Source organism: Kogia breviceps, chromosome 2 (genome assembly GCF_026419965.1).
Source record: "Kogia breviceps isolate mKogBre1 chromosome 2, mKogBre1 haplotype 1, whole genome shotgun sequence".
Lineage (NCBI taxonomy): Eukaryota > Metazoa > Chordata > Mammalia > Artiodactyla > Physeteridae > Kogia > Kogia breviceps.
The window spans coordinates 42,503,163-42,517,530 of record NC_081311.1 but is presented as its reverse complement, the minus strand read 5'-3'; the positions used below and the strand labels follow the sequence as shown (position 1 = coordinate 42,517,530).

The window sequence follows — 14,368 nt, the reverse complement described above, 5'->3', positions numbered from 1 at the left end:
TTTTTTTTGTTTTTCTTTTTTTTTTTTTTTTTTTTTTTTTGCGGTACGTGGGCCCCTCACTGTTGTGGCCTCTCCCGTTGCGGAGAACAGGCTCCGGATTCACAGGCTCAGCGGCCATGGCTCACGGGCCTAGCCGCTCTGCAGCATGTGGGATCTTCCCGGACCAGGGCATGAACCCGTGTCCCCTCCGTCGGCAGGTGGACTCTCAACCACTGCGCCACCAGGGAACCCCCTCAAGGTGGTTTTGATAATAGTCTGAAACTCATTTAGGAAGGCTTCCTTTTCATCTAATTTATAGAAAACAGAAAAAAACCTGCAGGGAACAAGTGTTATGATCACAATCATTTACTTCATTTTTTTTTCTTTTTTTTTTAAGTGGAGGAGCAATATGTATAAACATAGAATCAAATATGATCTCTCATTGGAAGTTGAAATACCAGTATTAATTAGGCTCACAAAAAGATAAGCAGCAGATACCAAGAGCAGGTTTAAATGATTGTCTAGACCCATCCTTGAACCTTCAAAAGAATATAAAAAGCATAGATAAATATCATCAATAGGCGTTTCATCTGGAATTTTGTATGATTTTGAAAATTGCTCACATGATTACCAAATTTAGAGCATAAATCAACAACTGAAGAAAGAATAAAATTTGCAATGATCATGACTGCACTTTAAAGGCATACTTACTTTGGCAAGTTAGATGTGAATTTTTTAAAAAAACTTGTGAATATATATGTGTATTACTTTTTAAAGTATCTTCCTCGCATTTCTGAAAATTCCTTTTGAGAAAATTCTGACAAAAGCAGTACTAAAGTTTCCACCTAGGAGAATCTGGGTATCCTGACACATTTTTGCATGTATTACTGAGGCAGGTTTTTTCCAGGCAGAAAGATACTCTGAACTGTTATAATTCTCAAAGAATGTGACTATGAAAAGGCATTTTGTGGAATATAATGATAGTACTGTAGTCCTATATTCACAGAGGGAGCTGTGATTACATAACTGGCTGTCCATGACAGTCTCTAAAACCTGAGGGTTCAAATTGTTGCATCATGGCTGGACAGCACAAACACTTATATTTTCTTTGATACCATATGTTAAAGATAGTTTAATTAAAACAATTTAATACTGCATAATTCACGCTAAAATCTAGACATTCTGCTTTATCGAAAAAATTGTAAGATAACACCAAAAACTGGGTCTGTACTTCTGCAAAGTAGCTAGTATCAGTTTAAATTCAGCAAAGTCTCCAGCGCCCCATTTTCTCTCTGCCAGTTTCACTTATTCACAGTATCTTCCTTAACCTTATAGTCTTACTCATGTGTGATCCTTTTTCTAAGCAATTGTGGCTACTTAACACTTAATAATGCATGCAGCCTAAAACACACATACACACACACACCTTCTCTCTCCGGTTTCTCTTTCCTACAACTTAACACACTTTTTCATCCCACCACAACTATATCTAATTATCTTTTAATTTTCATGTACCCAGTGTTTACAAGCTATTAGCAAAATATACTTTTGACATGCTGACAGATTAGTGGGTATGGACAGAGGGATGAAATTTGTTTCTTCTTCGACTCTTCATTTCACTCTACCCTTATCGTTGTTAAAATTGCAGCTTCGGGCTTCCCTGGTGGCGCAGTGGTTGAGAGTCTGCCTGCCGATGCAGGGGACACGGGTTCGTGCCCCGGTCCGGGAAGATCCCACATGCCGCAGAGCGGCTGGGCCAGTGAGCCATGGCCGCTGAGCCTGCATGTCCGGAGCCTGTGCTCCGCAACAGGGAGAGGCCACAAGAGTGAGAGGCCCGCGTACCGCAAAAAAAAAAAAAAAAAATTGCAGTTTCAAAATCATCCATAATATCTGATTTCATCTTTGCCCATGGGCATCACATTAATAAGTTTCTAATCTTAAGACTTCTACTTCCTTTCATCCACAAAAGATTCCTGATTCTGATTTATTCAGCCATCTCTGAAACTGGAAAGTGGGAACACAAAAAGTTTCTAACCATTAATTTACATAAAAGTTAATACTCTTTAATGATATTTTCTCTAAAAGGAATGTCTTGCTGACTCATGTTAAATAGGAGAGTTTTCATAGTTTTGAAAGTTACACTGCATGCTTTATGAGTAGCAATTAAAAACTTGAAACTTTGAACTTCAGCAGTAATTCTAAAGGGAAAAATGTTACTTTATAAAGTGATTACTGTTTAATTGCACAAGAATGCTAATTAAGTAGAAAAACTACAGTTTATATTTATACATGCTTTTTTCTTTGTTTTTATTTTCTGAAAATTCTTCTTGAAACATTTTTCATTTTCCATTACTTTTGCCATTTCAAAAAATTATTAAAATAGTATTATATGACTTATGTTCACTTCCTTTTAGGGATTTTTTAATGAAAACTCATTAAAAATAGACATTACGATAGGTTATTGAACGCTCTGCTAATATCAGTGTATTAAGAGATGGGGGTAAAATTGGCTTATTTTATTACTCATAAAGTATAACCTATATGAATAAAAGAAAATTATTTAAATTATGTTTGCCCCTCAAACATAAAGAATGTAATAATTGTATTGAGTCGCCATTGATAGATAGGAAAGAATTTTACAATTATAATACTTGCTTTGTTTTATAAGGAATGCTCTAAGACCAGCTAATGTTGTTCCTGTTTTATCTGTCCTGCAAATATTAAGCAACTCTGCTAGAGGTATTTAAACAGAGAATAAAACTGAAAAATTTATAACATTCACTAGCACTTAGTCTGGCATTCACCTTTTCCCCTCAAATCGTTTCTACATACTTCTACCAAGTAAATCTACTTATTCTCTTCACATGTCTTCTTTTTAAACATGTCAGTAGGTCACTATTACTATTAAAAAACAAAAACAAAAAAACAAAAAATTTGTTAGCCTAGATTTTCCAGTCTCATGTCATTTGATTAGTGATACATACTTTCAACTTGTCAACTCCGCTATGTAGACTCTATCTTTAGGTAGTTTATGTTTAATCCTTTTTCCTCTAATTTTGAACCTTATTTCTCCTACTTGAGTGATTTTGTCCCCTTCCTTTTTCCCATCTAGATCTTATTCAGACTTCAGTGCCCTGTGGAAGTTCCATTATATTCATGAAATAATATTTTGACACTTCAGTCATCAGTGACATTCCTACCCATACTCCTGTTGAAGAACAATCTTAACTCCTTTTCTATACTACATACTATTGTTTATGTTTTGATTTGTATATACTTTATTCTCCAATCTAGCCATTCTTACATGGCCATCATTAAAAATAATCTGCCACAGTGCTTTAATGACCATTAAAGAATTTACAGTGTATGGATTGATTGAAAATACAATATTATTTCCTCTTGACAAAGTCTTTTCATAGCTGTAATTTAGTTTGTATTCATTTTGTTTTCAACACAATAGTTAAATATGCAAAACATAATATTCTCAACTCGATGCTGTGATTTGTAAACATCCAAATATACAAAATATTTTAAATCTTATATCTCTTTTCAACTCTTTGAGCCACATATAAACTCACTATATTTTGATATAAAATTGTAACATGATTATTTTTCTAGTCTCTAGGGAAATTGCTGCTTACCAGAGCTTCTGTACGATTAAATAAAACACAGCATTACATTGAAGCATTGTCTCTTTAGGAAAGATCATAATAACCTTGATGAATTTATAGCATAAATGAAGGACTTACATGACTCTTACATAATCAGTTATTTTTCTAAGTCAAATTATTCATCTTCACACTTATGCCAGTTGAGAAAATTGAGCACTTCTTTTTTTTTTTTTTTTGGTTTTTGTGGTACGCGGGCCTCTCACTGTTGTGGCCTCTCCCGTTGCGGAGCACAGGCTCCGGACGCACAGGCTCAGCGGCCATGGCTCACGGGCCCAGCCGCTCTGCGGCATGTGGGATCTTCCCTGACCGGGGCACGAACCCGTGTCCCCTGCATCGGCAGGCGGATTCTCAACCACTGCGCCACCAGGGAAGCCCAGCACTTCTTTAATGATATAGATTTATAACATAAATAGTAAAAACTTAAAATAATCACATCGAAACAAAGCTTAGAGATATTTAAAAACACTTTTTTAGCTGTATGTCTTCCCCTATTAAACTATTATTTGAGTGATTATTTTTGAGATGATATTTCTGCAAATACCCCAAACTATAAATTTCACTTATAATTTCTTAGCACAAATAAGAAAAGCACAAAGTGAAATTAAACAGAGCAATCTACCATGTGTTTATCTAAATTAGTACAATATTTCTAATGGTTTTAATGACAGTAATATCTACAATACCCCCAATATTGATCTTTAACAGAATTTTTATTAGCATTAAACTCATAGATTTAGTCCTTAACGGAATATTCCATTTTTTAAAATTATGAGACATGAAATATTTTCAGTTCAGTTTGCTGAGGACCTTACTTAAAAATTCCTGCAAAGACAATACAGAGTAATTTATATTTAGTTTATGTACCTGCATTAATATAGTATTCAAGTTTATGATCCCTGGTTGGCATGCTTATAATGTGAACTATAAAAAGAAGCCTAGAATTGGTACAACCTTTAAGTCCATTATGGTAAGAGAGACAATGGAAGATGAACTTAGTTTCATTTGTTCTACGTATATTTAACTTAGCAAATTATTTAAAAGATGCCTTATCTAACCCATCCACATTAAATAAAAGCTATAAATAAATTTTATAAAGTATATATTGCAGCTATATAGTAAATAAAACATTTTATTAATTAGAAGTCCAGTTGTCCAGTGTATATTCTGTTATCTCTTATATACATCTTAATATTCAAGTAAATATTACAAATGATGTTTCCTATTTTCATCAACTATATGTAATAAAGATGGCATGCTTTATTAATTTATTTTCCATGCAGATTTAGAAGAACAAATGAAAAATTTAAAGACTACCATTTGACATGTCATTACACACTTGCGATTATCTCTTAAAATTAGAACTGTTAGGAATCTTTCATCCTAAATCTGTCACTTACTTAAAAGACTATTATTTAATAGCATATTTCCTACCAAGCCCTCGCAATAGCAAAAGCAAGTAAAATACTATGACTGGATTCTAGGACAAACTTTTTTCAATTAAAACAGAGGAAAATAGAGAGATTTATCAGGAATAACTGAATTTTATGTGTAACTGATTATATCTAAAATAATTAAAATATCATCATTTCAGTATTTAAATTTTTAAACTACATTACAACATAGGACACGATTTTTAAAATATTAAGAATTACTTTAATTTTGTAATTTCCAGCTTTATTTTCGTTCATAATTATATTTAGTGAACATATCCAATTTTACCTATCTAAATAAAACATTAGTTGTTTTTTTTAATGGATAAACATTTTTATGTCTTATTTCTTTTTTTCACACACACACACACACACACACACACACTGTATTTTATTTTTACAAGAGATAAATAGACTGACACCAAGCATTGTACATGGATGACCACAACAAAAGCAACAATGATTGCAATTACCAAACACGAAACACACTCATACTATGTCATGATATTGACATTCAGTCCAGTAATCCTCCACTGTAACAACTCCTTTACTTTGCAGTGAAAATTGATTTGTATATTTTTTGCCTCTGAGTCCTTGTGGGATTTTTGTTTTTTATTCAAACAGAAAGTCACAAAAATTATAATCATCCTCATCAGTTCACTCAGTCCCATGTAATTATGTTTTTTATCTTGATCTTTCGTTAGCACTTTTATGAATTCATCAGTTTCCGTTAGAGTTCTGAAAACGCTTATTCATTCAGTTCAGCAGTATAGTCAGTTACCAGAAAAGTTCTTTGTTTTTTAAAAGCAAACTGGATGCTCATTCAATAATCCAAAACACAATAGTAATTTCCATGCATTTTTTTTGTCTAACCTTTTAGTTATGGCATATAGCTGTTCTTTGTAACTCTAGCACTAGGGAACATATTTGTGTTTCCTATTTTTTATACCTATAAATTTGTTTATGCTATCATTATAATTGTTATTATGCTAGTAATGTAAGTACAATTAAAATACATTTTACCTTAAATGTATTAGCAGTTAAGGGGAAAATATTTTTTTTAATAGGTCATATCATTCTGGTTAGTTTGTTTTTAAACAAACTTCTTATAAGAAGTTAAGCCAAGATCCATGAAAATAGAATAAGGAAGTTAGAATTAACTATTTCAACCATTTTTGACCTTTTATTCTTTGGTGCTCTTATCTTACAACTCCAGGAAAACAGCGTTTGTACATGAGACATCCATGAATACCTGACCAAAAGCAACACTTACAGAAATGTTTAGTTGCTGTACCACAACATTGAAGATTATGTTCCTCATACATTTCATTTCATTGAAACTACAGCCATTAGTTTGTGCAAGACCACTCTCTTCTTTTTTGAATGTGGATTTCCCCCTTTAGTATTGTCCAATATGTCCATTTCCATCCTCAATTCCATAAGCAACCATCATCTAAAATTTAGAAAAAACGCTAAACTTATCAACGTTTTACATACACCATGTTTTCACCAGATCCTCCCATGCATTAGTTTTCTATTGCTACATACAAATTACCACAAACTTGGTGGCTTAAGACAACCCACACTGGCTATTTCACGGTTTCCATAGGTCAGGAGTCCCACTAAAACTTAGCTGGGTCCTCTGCTCAGTGTCTTACAGGCTGCAATCAAGTGCCTGCCAGTCTGCATTCTCATCTATAGGACTGGTTAGGAAAGAATCTCAGAACTCATTTAGATTGTTGTCAGAATTCATTTGCTTTTGGTTGTATGACTGAGGGCTGTTGTATGGAGGCCGCCTTCAGGAACAAGGGGTTACTCATAGATCCCTGGCATATGTTCCTCTCCATAGGCAGTTTACAACATAAATAGTTGCATCTTTTTTTAATTTATTTTTTATTTTTTTAATGGTTGCTTCTTAAAACTCAAATGGAAACTCTCTCCACTGTGCTAAGAGTGAGTCTTATATAACTTAACTGAATCAAGGAGATGGCATTGCATTATCTTTGGAGTGTTCTATTGTTAAAAGCAAGTCACTGATTTCACCTGCACTCTGTGAAGGGGGAGGGTTATATAAGTGCATGGTTTATTGTGGGGCACCTTAGGGTGTGACTCACACATTCTGTTAGACTAAAAATTCCACATAAACCTTCCTCCCTCCTGCCCTCTCTCCCTCCCTCCCTCCTTCCCTTCCTTCCTTTATTATTCATCCCTTCATTTTTTTCTCACACTACTGTAGTCTCCGTATCTTATAAAATGCACTTCCCAGAATCAGCACTCAGTAAAAAGTTAGGCAGTGAATTTTAAAAATGAATATTCTTTAGTACTCCTATTATTTTTTTATTGTTCAAGTTTTCATCTGTCAACTATAGCAGAATGAGATGGATTTTATTATCCTAATTTTAAGTGGAGTCTCACAAGTTTTTACTAGTTTACTATTCGTATGACAAAGAAGTGACAGAGCTACGAATGCATCATAAGTCTCTCTCATCCCAAGTCAGGACTTTTATAATAATACATCAGAAAAGTCACTGACACTTTTACACTTTCAACTGCAATCTCTCTTGACTGGCTTAATACTTTTATTTTTGTTAATGGATTTACTCTAAGAAAAAAATAATCTGTTCATTAATTTATTTGTGTTTCTTGGGATATTTAACTTTCATCAAACAAGAATATTAGTCATAATCTGTTTTCTATGCAAGAGAATGCTATTACACAGAACTCTCCTGCAAGTTTCCTTTTAACATCATGCATACACTTGCCTGAGCTTTAAAACTCAGTTTTAAACTTACTTGGTTATATTTTTAAGTTAAACATTCTACAGATAAAATAATGCTTGGGCTTTTTCCATTTATTGGAGCTCACACCTCTCAAACTAAACTTTTTCCTGTTATTTTTCTAAGAAAGCTTCTAAACTAAGCCTTTTCCTGTTATTTTTCTTAGAAATTGTATTTCTAAGAAATATATTTCAGGGAAATATATTTATGTCTAAGACTAGTATTTAGATGATACTGCAGAAAACACAGATTGAATGCAAATCCCTTACAACCTGAAATTAAAATTTGATATTCCCCTAATTTGGAATCATTTTACTAAAGTACTTTGAAATTATATATTAAATTAAAAATATGAAATATGGTGATTGCTCAATAGCAAAGTCATTGTGAGAAATCTAAATTGATTTATTTCTTCAGTAGAAGCAGAGTGTCTGATATGTAATAAATATACAATAAATCCTTATTGAGTAAATGCATGTATAAACACTAAAAAGAATGTCCAGTATGATAGCAGGAATGAACATAGGTATCAAAATCTACTCCCTTTTTACAATTTGTCTTATTCACATTTTATTAAACCAGCTAGTATGGCTAGATTATTATGACATATGTTTTATACCTGTTATTGATTAAATTGAATATTGGCTTTTTCTAATAGCATACAATCTTTAAATTTAAATTGAATAGGCTAGCTGTATTTCTCAGTAATTTGTTTCCTTGATGAGGGGTATTACCTATAAAGGAAACCTGTGTCCCTCCTTCCTTCATTTAGAGTTTTATGATTAAAACTACCATTTAAAAAAGATAAACCCTTACAGACATGTTAAGGTCCTGACTGAATTTTCCAAATGTCCATCAAAGTTTGTAGAAGAAGAATGTCTAAACTTAGACTTTCCTTATGAGTATCATGTGGCTTCAGGAAATGTATTTTGATTTAGACCAGGATCATTGAATATATACAATTGTTGAGTATATATTTAAAATGTTTAAAACTGAAATGCAACACATCTTCTATAAACAATTACAGTGTTGGCAAGGTAAGTTTGTATGCATTTCTTCTCTTCCTCACTTTTGAATTTATTTTTATCAACTTTGTTTGATTCCACCATATTGAAAATGTATTATACATATTGTGATGTAGAGAGAAAGAGGGAAGGAGGGAGAGAGGGAGGAATTTTATATATGTGTGTGTGTGTGTGTGTGTGTGTGTGTGTGTGTGTATTATAAAACCTATACACACACACACAAAGAGAGTGTACACAAACAAATATACATTTTAAAGTACAGCAGTGAACGTACACTCAGACATTGTGGCATGTCAACAAACTGTGAGCTCCAGAAAAGATTAGGTAAGCCCGGTATGTCTGAGCCATGCTGGAGAGGTGCCTTAGATCTCACAGTGCTGGATGAAAACATAGGTTACTTTGCTGCCCTCACTTAGAATTAGCTGCAATCTGGCCATTTCTATCCTTGAAACAGAACTCAGCTCATGAATAAAGAAAGATACAACTAGGATATAACATTAGTATTAATCTATATATACAGTATAAATTTAAATAAAATATAAATATATTTACAGTTTTATGAATAAAACTGTAATATGAAGTAATATGAATACAAATATCTCATTATATTTTATATTCTACATAAAATAAATTTTATATTTTACATAAATATATATTTTATTATACTTTCATATAAGGATAGTGTATTTTATAAATATGACATATTAATATGTAATATAAAATTATCTATAAACATAAGTATATTTTAATATATATTTAATGAAATATATAAATTATAATAAGAGAAAAATATAACATGATCTAGAAAGAGGGAATAGATCATAAAGCCTCTCTGAAATTTTTTCTTGAAGTGCATATTACAAAGAAAAAAGAAATAAAAGATGATTCATCAGGTCACGCTTATGAGTGATTATCCTCTGTGGTGATGAAAACCTTCTCAATGATTCCCCTTATGATGAAGTAGAAGAGAGGTTTCCAAGCAGTCAGTTAAGGAAATTCATATTTGGTGTGGTGAGATGTGGTGACTTTGGAAAGCCTAATGTTTTCAATTTCATACTTGAAGCTGCTTTGAAAGAGGGTTTATTTTAGCAAGTTAATAGTATATATTTCTTGTAAGGAGTACAAGCGGTGCCAAGTCTTATTTTTATAGCTCTACCTAGATGTTGTCAGAGATAGAGTTTGACTGAACAGACTGTTGAAGGGCAGACGCTTATGTACAGCTCCCAGTTTACTGAGAGATTCCAGTTTGCTTCCAGACCCAGTGTTGATATGGGATTTCTCATCAAGGTATTGGCAGTAGACTCCATACTTTGATACATTAAAGAAATTAATAGTCTTTCACTTAGCAGTCAGGGACAGAGCATTAAAAAAAAAAAAAAGGAGTTGACATTGTCAAAAAAGTACCAGAGGGAAAACTGTTGTGATGTCAACCTTGGCTGCTTTTGCCATGTGTCACAACAACCAACCCAGACACAGGAATCAGGGATCAACAGTTAAAGAGTAGAGCTTTGGGTATTGACAAGCTTCAGATTTATACTTGTTTTGTGAAAGGTCTTTTATGTAGTCTCCCTCTAAAAGATGAACAGCAATCTGCTCTCAAGGCAGTAGATACCACTGAGGGTGCTTTCAGCTAGGGTTATTGGAATAGCTGTGCTTTCCTCATCAAGTTCTTCTCTAGTTATGTTGCCAGAATGCATTTGGTTGCTTCATATAACTGTACTACATTTTCTGAATGTAAGGCTCATGAAAGCAGAGATGTGAGTGAGTTTTTTTCATTGATATGTTCCAACTGCCTAGAAGAGTGAGTGGTACCTCATAGACCCTCCATAAATGCTTGTTGAATAAATGAATTTCTGAGAACATTCAATGCCAGATAAATGAATATGAGCTTTATCTGGTAGCTTTATCATGCAAAAGATGTGAAATTCAAAACCAGTATATTGTGTCTTGAGTAAGAGTAGTAAAATATTCTAAAGCCTATGGAAAATATAGAGTAAATATCATGAAACTCAAACCACTTATGTGTGAGATTATAACATAATTGGGAAAACTGCTTTTTTCCCCAATATTATTGACAGCAGAATACTACAATTGACCCTGGAACAACATGGGTTTGAACTACACAGGTTCCCTTTTATGTGGATTTTTTTTCAATAAATATAGTACCTGTAATTTCATTTTACAAATCTTTAACTAAGCATGGGAAAAACTTTGTGTTTGATTAGGGATCACAATATATAGAATCAAAACAACCACAATCTTGATTCTATCCAAACTGTTTCAGCTTCCTGCTTTTGGGTTAGTCATCGCCAATTCTTTTGTTTTTGATGCAGAGATAACAGTGCTCAGATTTTTGGTTGGAGGAAAGGGGTGATTGGTGCCCCTAAGCCCCGAGTTGTTCAAAGGTCAACTGTATTTCCAAATCACTATTGCAAAACCATGTCTTTATTAACTATACCATAGTGTTGAATATGTCAATAAATTATCTCTGAAAAAAACAAGTACAATGACCTTATTTATAGGTCAACTACATGTCTTTTTAGACATGCTCTAGGTTGCTATTATTGGCCAAGGAGATCTGGAGGGAAATTTTGTACTCAGAGAACAAGTCAGAGTTTAATATGGAATTTATAATAAAGGTACAACACCATGTTAGAGGTGTTGTTTGAAGGCATCTATAAGAACTTTGCCTGCAATTCTAGAGATTGTAAAACTAGTAATGAACATGGATATTTTCTAATATCCTTTAAGTGTTTTCTCTTTGATTTAAAATTGTAAAGACTATTTTCTGTTTAATGTTGTAACATTTCTTTAAAAAAAGAAAGGAAGAGGAATTGAAGCCAGTATTTCCATAAATCTTAATAGGGCTATACTCCAGGTATGGGAAGAGAGATGCAATATTTCTCCTTAGGAAATAGGAGAAAAATGCAGCAAGCTATTATGGGCCTCCATATACCTTGAAACCTGAACCAAGTGCTCTCTCGGAAATTTTCTTGTCCTTTTTTGTAATGGAATGAGCAGAAATTTCAGACTTACAAACCACACCAATACTTCAGCCACTCATAAGTTTGTAACCTTGAGCCAGTGAGCACAACCTTTCCTCCAGAGTAGAGATGATAATACCTACCTTAGAGGTTATACTAAAGATGGATGGAGGAAATGTATGTTTAAGCCCTTTGAATACTTCACAGATGCCAAGTCAGAAACACTCATATTAAGCTTTATGGAGCCCTCCCTCTGAGGTACTCTTCTAAGCATGCATTTATAGCCATTTACCTAATCCTCAAAATAAATTTATGAGGTAGGTACTATTGTATCTCCATGTTAATAGTGAGGAAAGTAAGACAGAGATGCTATTTAATTTGGTCAAAGTCCTAACTGGGAAGTTGAAGAACTTCAATTTAAGAAGAAGCCACACTCTAATCAACCGCTCTTAAAACTACTAACATTAGTCAATTTTATTTTTTCCTTCCCTGCAATAAACATGTATCGTTATATTCTCTTGATATCTAATGATGGGCTCTTCTTTGAGCTATCTGTGCCTAGAAGTTATAAAAGCAGAGGCTGAGTTATTTACCAGTTAGAAGGGGAAAATGTGTGAGGGCTAGATAAAAGGAAGGCTCTTTTATATTTTAAGATAAAGAAACACGGAAGAATAGATTCCATTTTTAAATATCTGTGATCTGGTGCAGCGACTTGAAATTTAAGGACTGTACATCTCATGATTAAAAACTTTTGAGTTTGCACCTTTAATATATTTTTAAATAAATTATATATTTATATATGCTCTTGTGCAAATACACTTTATAAAATACACAAAAATAAAGCAGAAAGATAGATGAAACAAAATATATATAAAAGCAGAATTCAAATTATTTCCTTTGTACATTCTGAAGAAGCTTACCCATGACTAGTTTAGCAGAGGGAATCCCAGGCAGGAGTTGTAAACTGGAGGACCTCAGAGGACAATATGACCTGCCAGAAGCATTTAGTCTGTAAGAGGGTTGGACAATTATCTGAATACTAGGCAGTCTCACATGGAAATTTGGATTTCTACTATATTCTGGAAAATCAGAAAACTCAGTAATACTGGTTTTCATTCCCACATGACAACCTTGACAGAAGTCAAATACTGGGCTGGTTTCTTCAGACAAACCCTGCACTTCACAATTTGTCCCTATTGTGCCTTTAGACAAATTCACTTTTTTCTTTTGGAACCTCTGATGTAGAGAAATGAAGTTCCAATCCCTATTCTACATGATCTATATTCAGCATAATTTGGAACAATTCCATGTGAATAATTTCTTCAATTTACAAAGAAACTGAGAACATCATTTTTTAGTAAGAAAAAATGCTCTGGTGTGCTCACAGGCCACTAATACCTCATCCAGTTTCTTTACTTAATGGGAGATTGCAAAGAAGAACAAAGGAATTAAAATGAAATTCATCCAAATGCTTCCAAAGACAGATATGGTAAAAAAAAATGATGGGTTAAAAAAAATAATTTAAAAAAAAGATGGGTTATCCTTAGTCTTACATGACATAGTTAAGTCAATCTCTTGTCCTTCTACTAAAAAGGAATTTGTGTTTTGATGATAGATTTTTCTACTTAATTCTGTTAGACAAATGTCCATTGAAATTTTCATGTAGGATACTAACAGCTGGTTTAACATCTTAAATTGTTGCAAAAGCTTACTCTTTATAATTGAACTATTCTATACATAAGAAAAATTTAGTGAGTTAAACTGATTGGCATTTGATTCACTCACAGGGTCTCAATTTTAAAGATGTGGTTCTGGTGTCATTAGTATGTTAAGTTCTCAACTTACTTGCTTACAAAGTAAATAACAGAAAAGATGACTTTCCTTAAAGACTTGTCTTCAAATTCATGTAGATAAGTTCCACCACATTAAACAAGTATGTTATTTTGTTAAAGGACAGTGTGGCACAGATAATTAACTATGAAGTCATTAAGGCTTTTCTATGCTGTGACAGTTGTATTTACCTATAACAGATTAATGAACTTGTCAAATGTTCCTTTTTTCCTCTTGTTATTTCAGATCAGCCTTGAGTGGAATTTGACTGAAGATGTTCCAACAGTTTTATCTCTGGAAATGGTTAGCTTCAGGGATTACATTTTGCTGTCTCTTCACAGTCTGCTTGGGCCAACATGATGATGGTAAGGATGCTTTTACTTTGACCTTTAGAATTAGCCAGAATTTCAGTGGAATGTGAAACACACCATAGAAATGAGTAATGCTAATTTGTAGTTCATTTTTAAAGGTTGATGACTCTGTACAATAATTTTCCTTAATTAAAATATACCTACAAAAGTAGCATTCGATGCACTTTGTTTTTTAATAAGGATTGCAGTATGGTAGGAAATCCAGTGCTAGGCCTCTAAATGAACATTTACTTATACTCACTAAACAAATGCTTAATTATTATTTTTAAAATTCAATTCTATTTGCTAATCGTTGAACAAA

General features: G+C 33.1%; 1 protein-coding gene across 5 annotated transcripts in view; it reads left to right on the top strand.

The window, feature by feature from the left end:
* Window positions 1–14,368, top strand: part of PCDH15 (protocadherin related 15) — a 1,516,422-nt gene that overhangs the window by 795,744 nt on the left and 706,310 nt on the right. For all 5 annotated transcript variants that reach the window (XM_067025124.1, XM_067025121.1, XM_067025122.1 and 2 more), the window contains one exon: window positions 13,943–14,061. In XM_067025124.1, coding sequence (XP_066881225.1) covers window positions 13,971–14,061 — 91 coding nt within the window. In that variant the 5' untranslated portion in view covers window positions 13,943–13,970. The remainder of the gene's footprint in view (window positions 1–13,942; window positions 14,062–14,368) is intronic.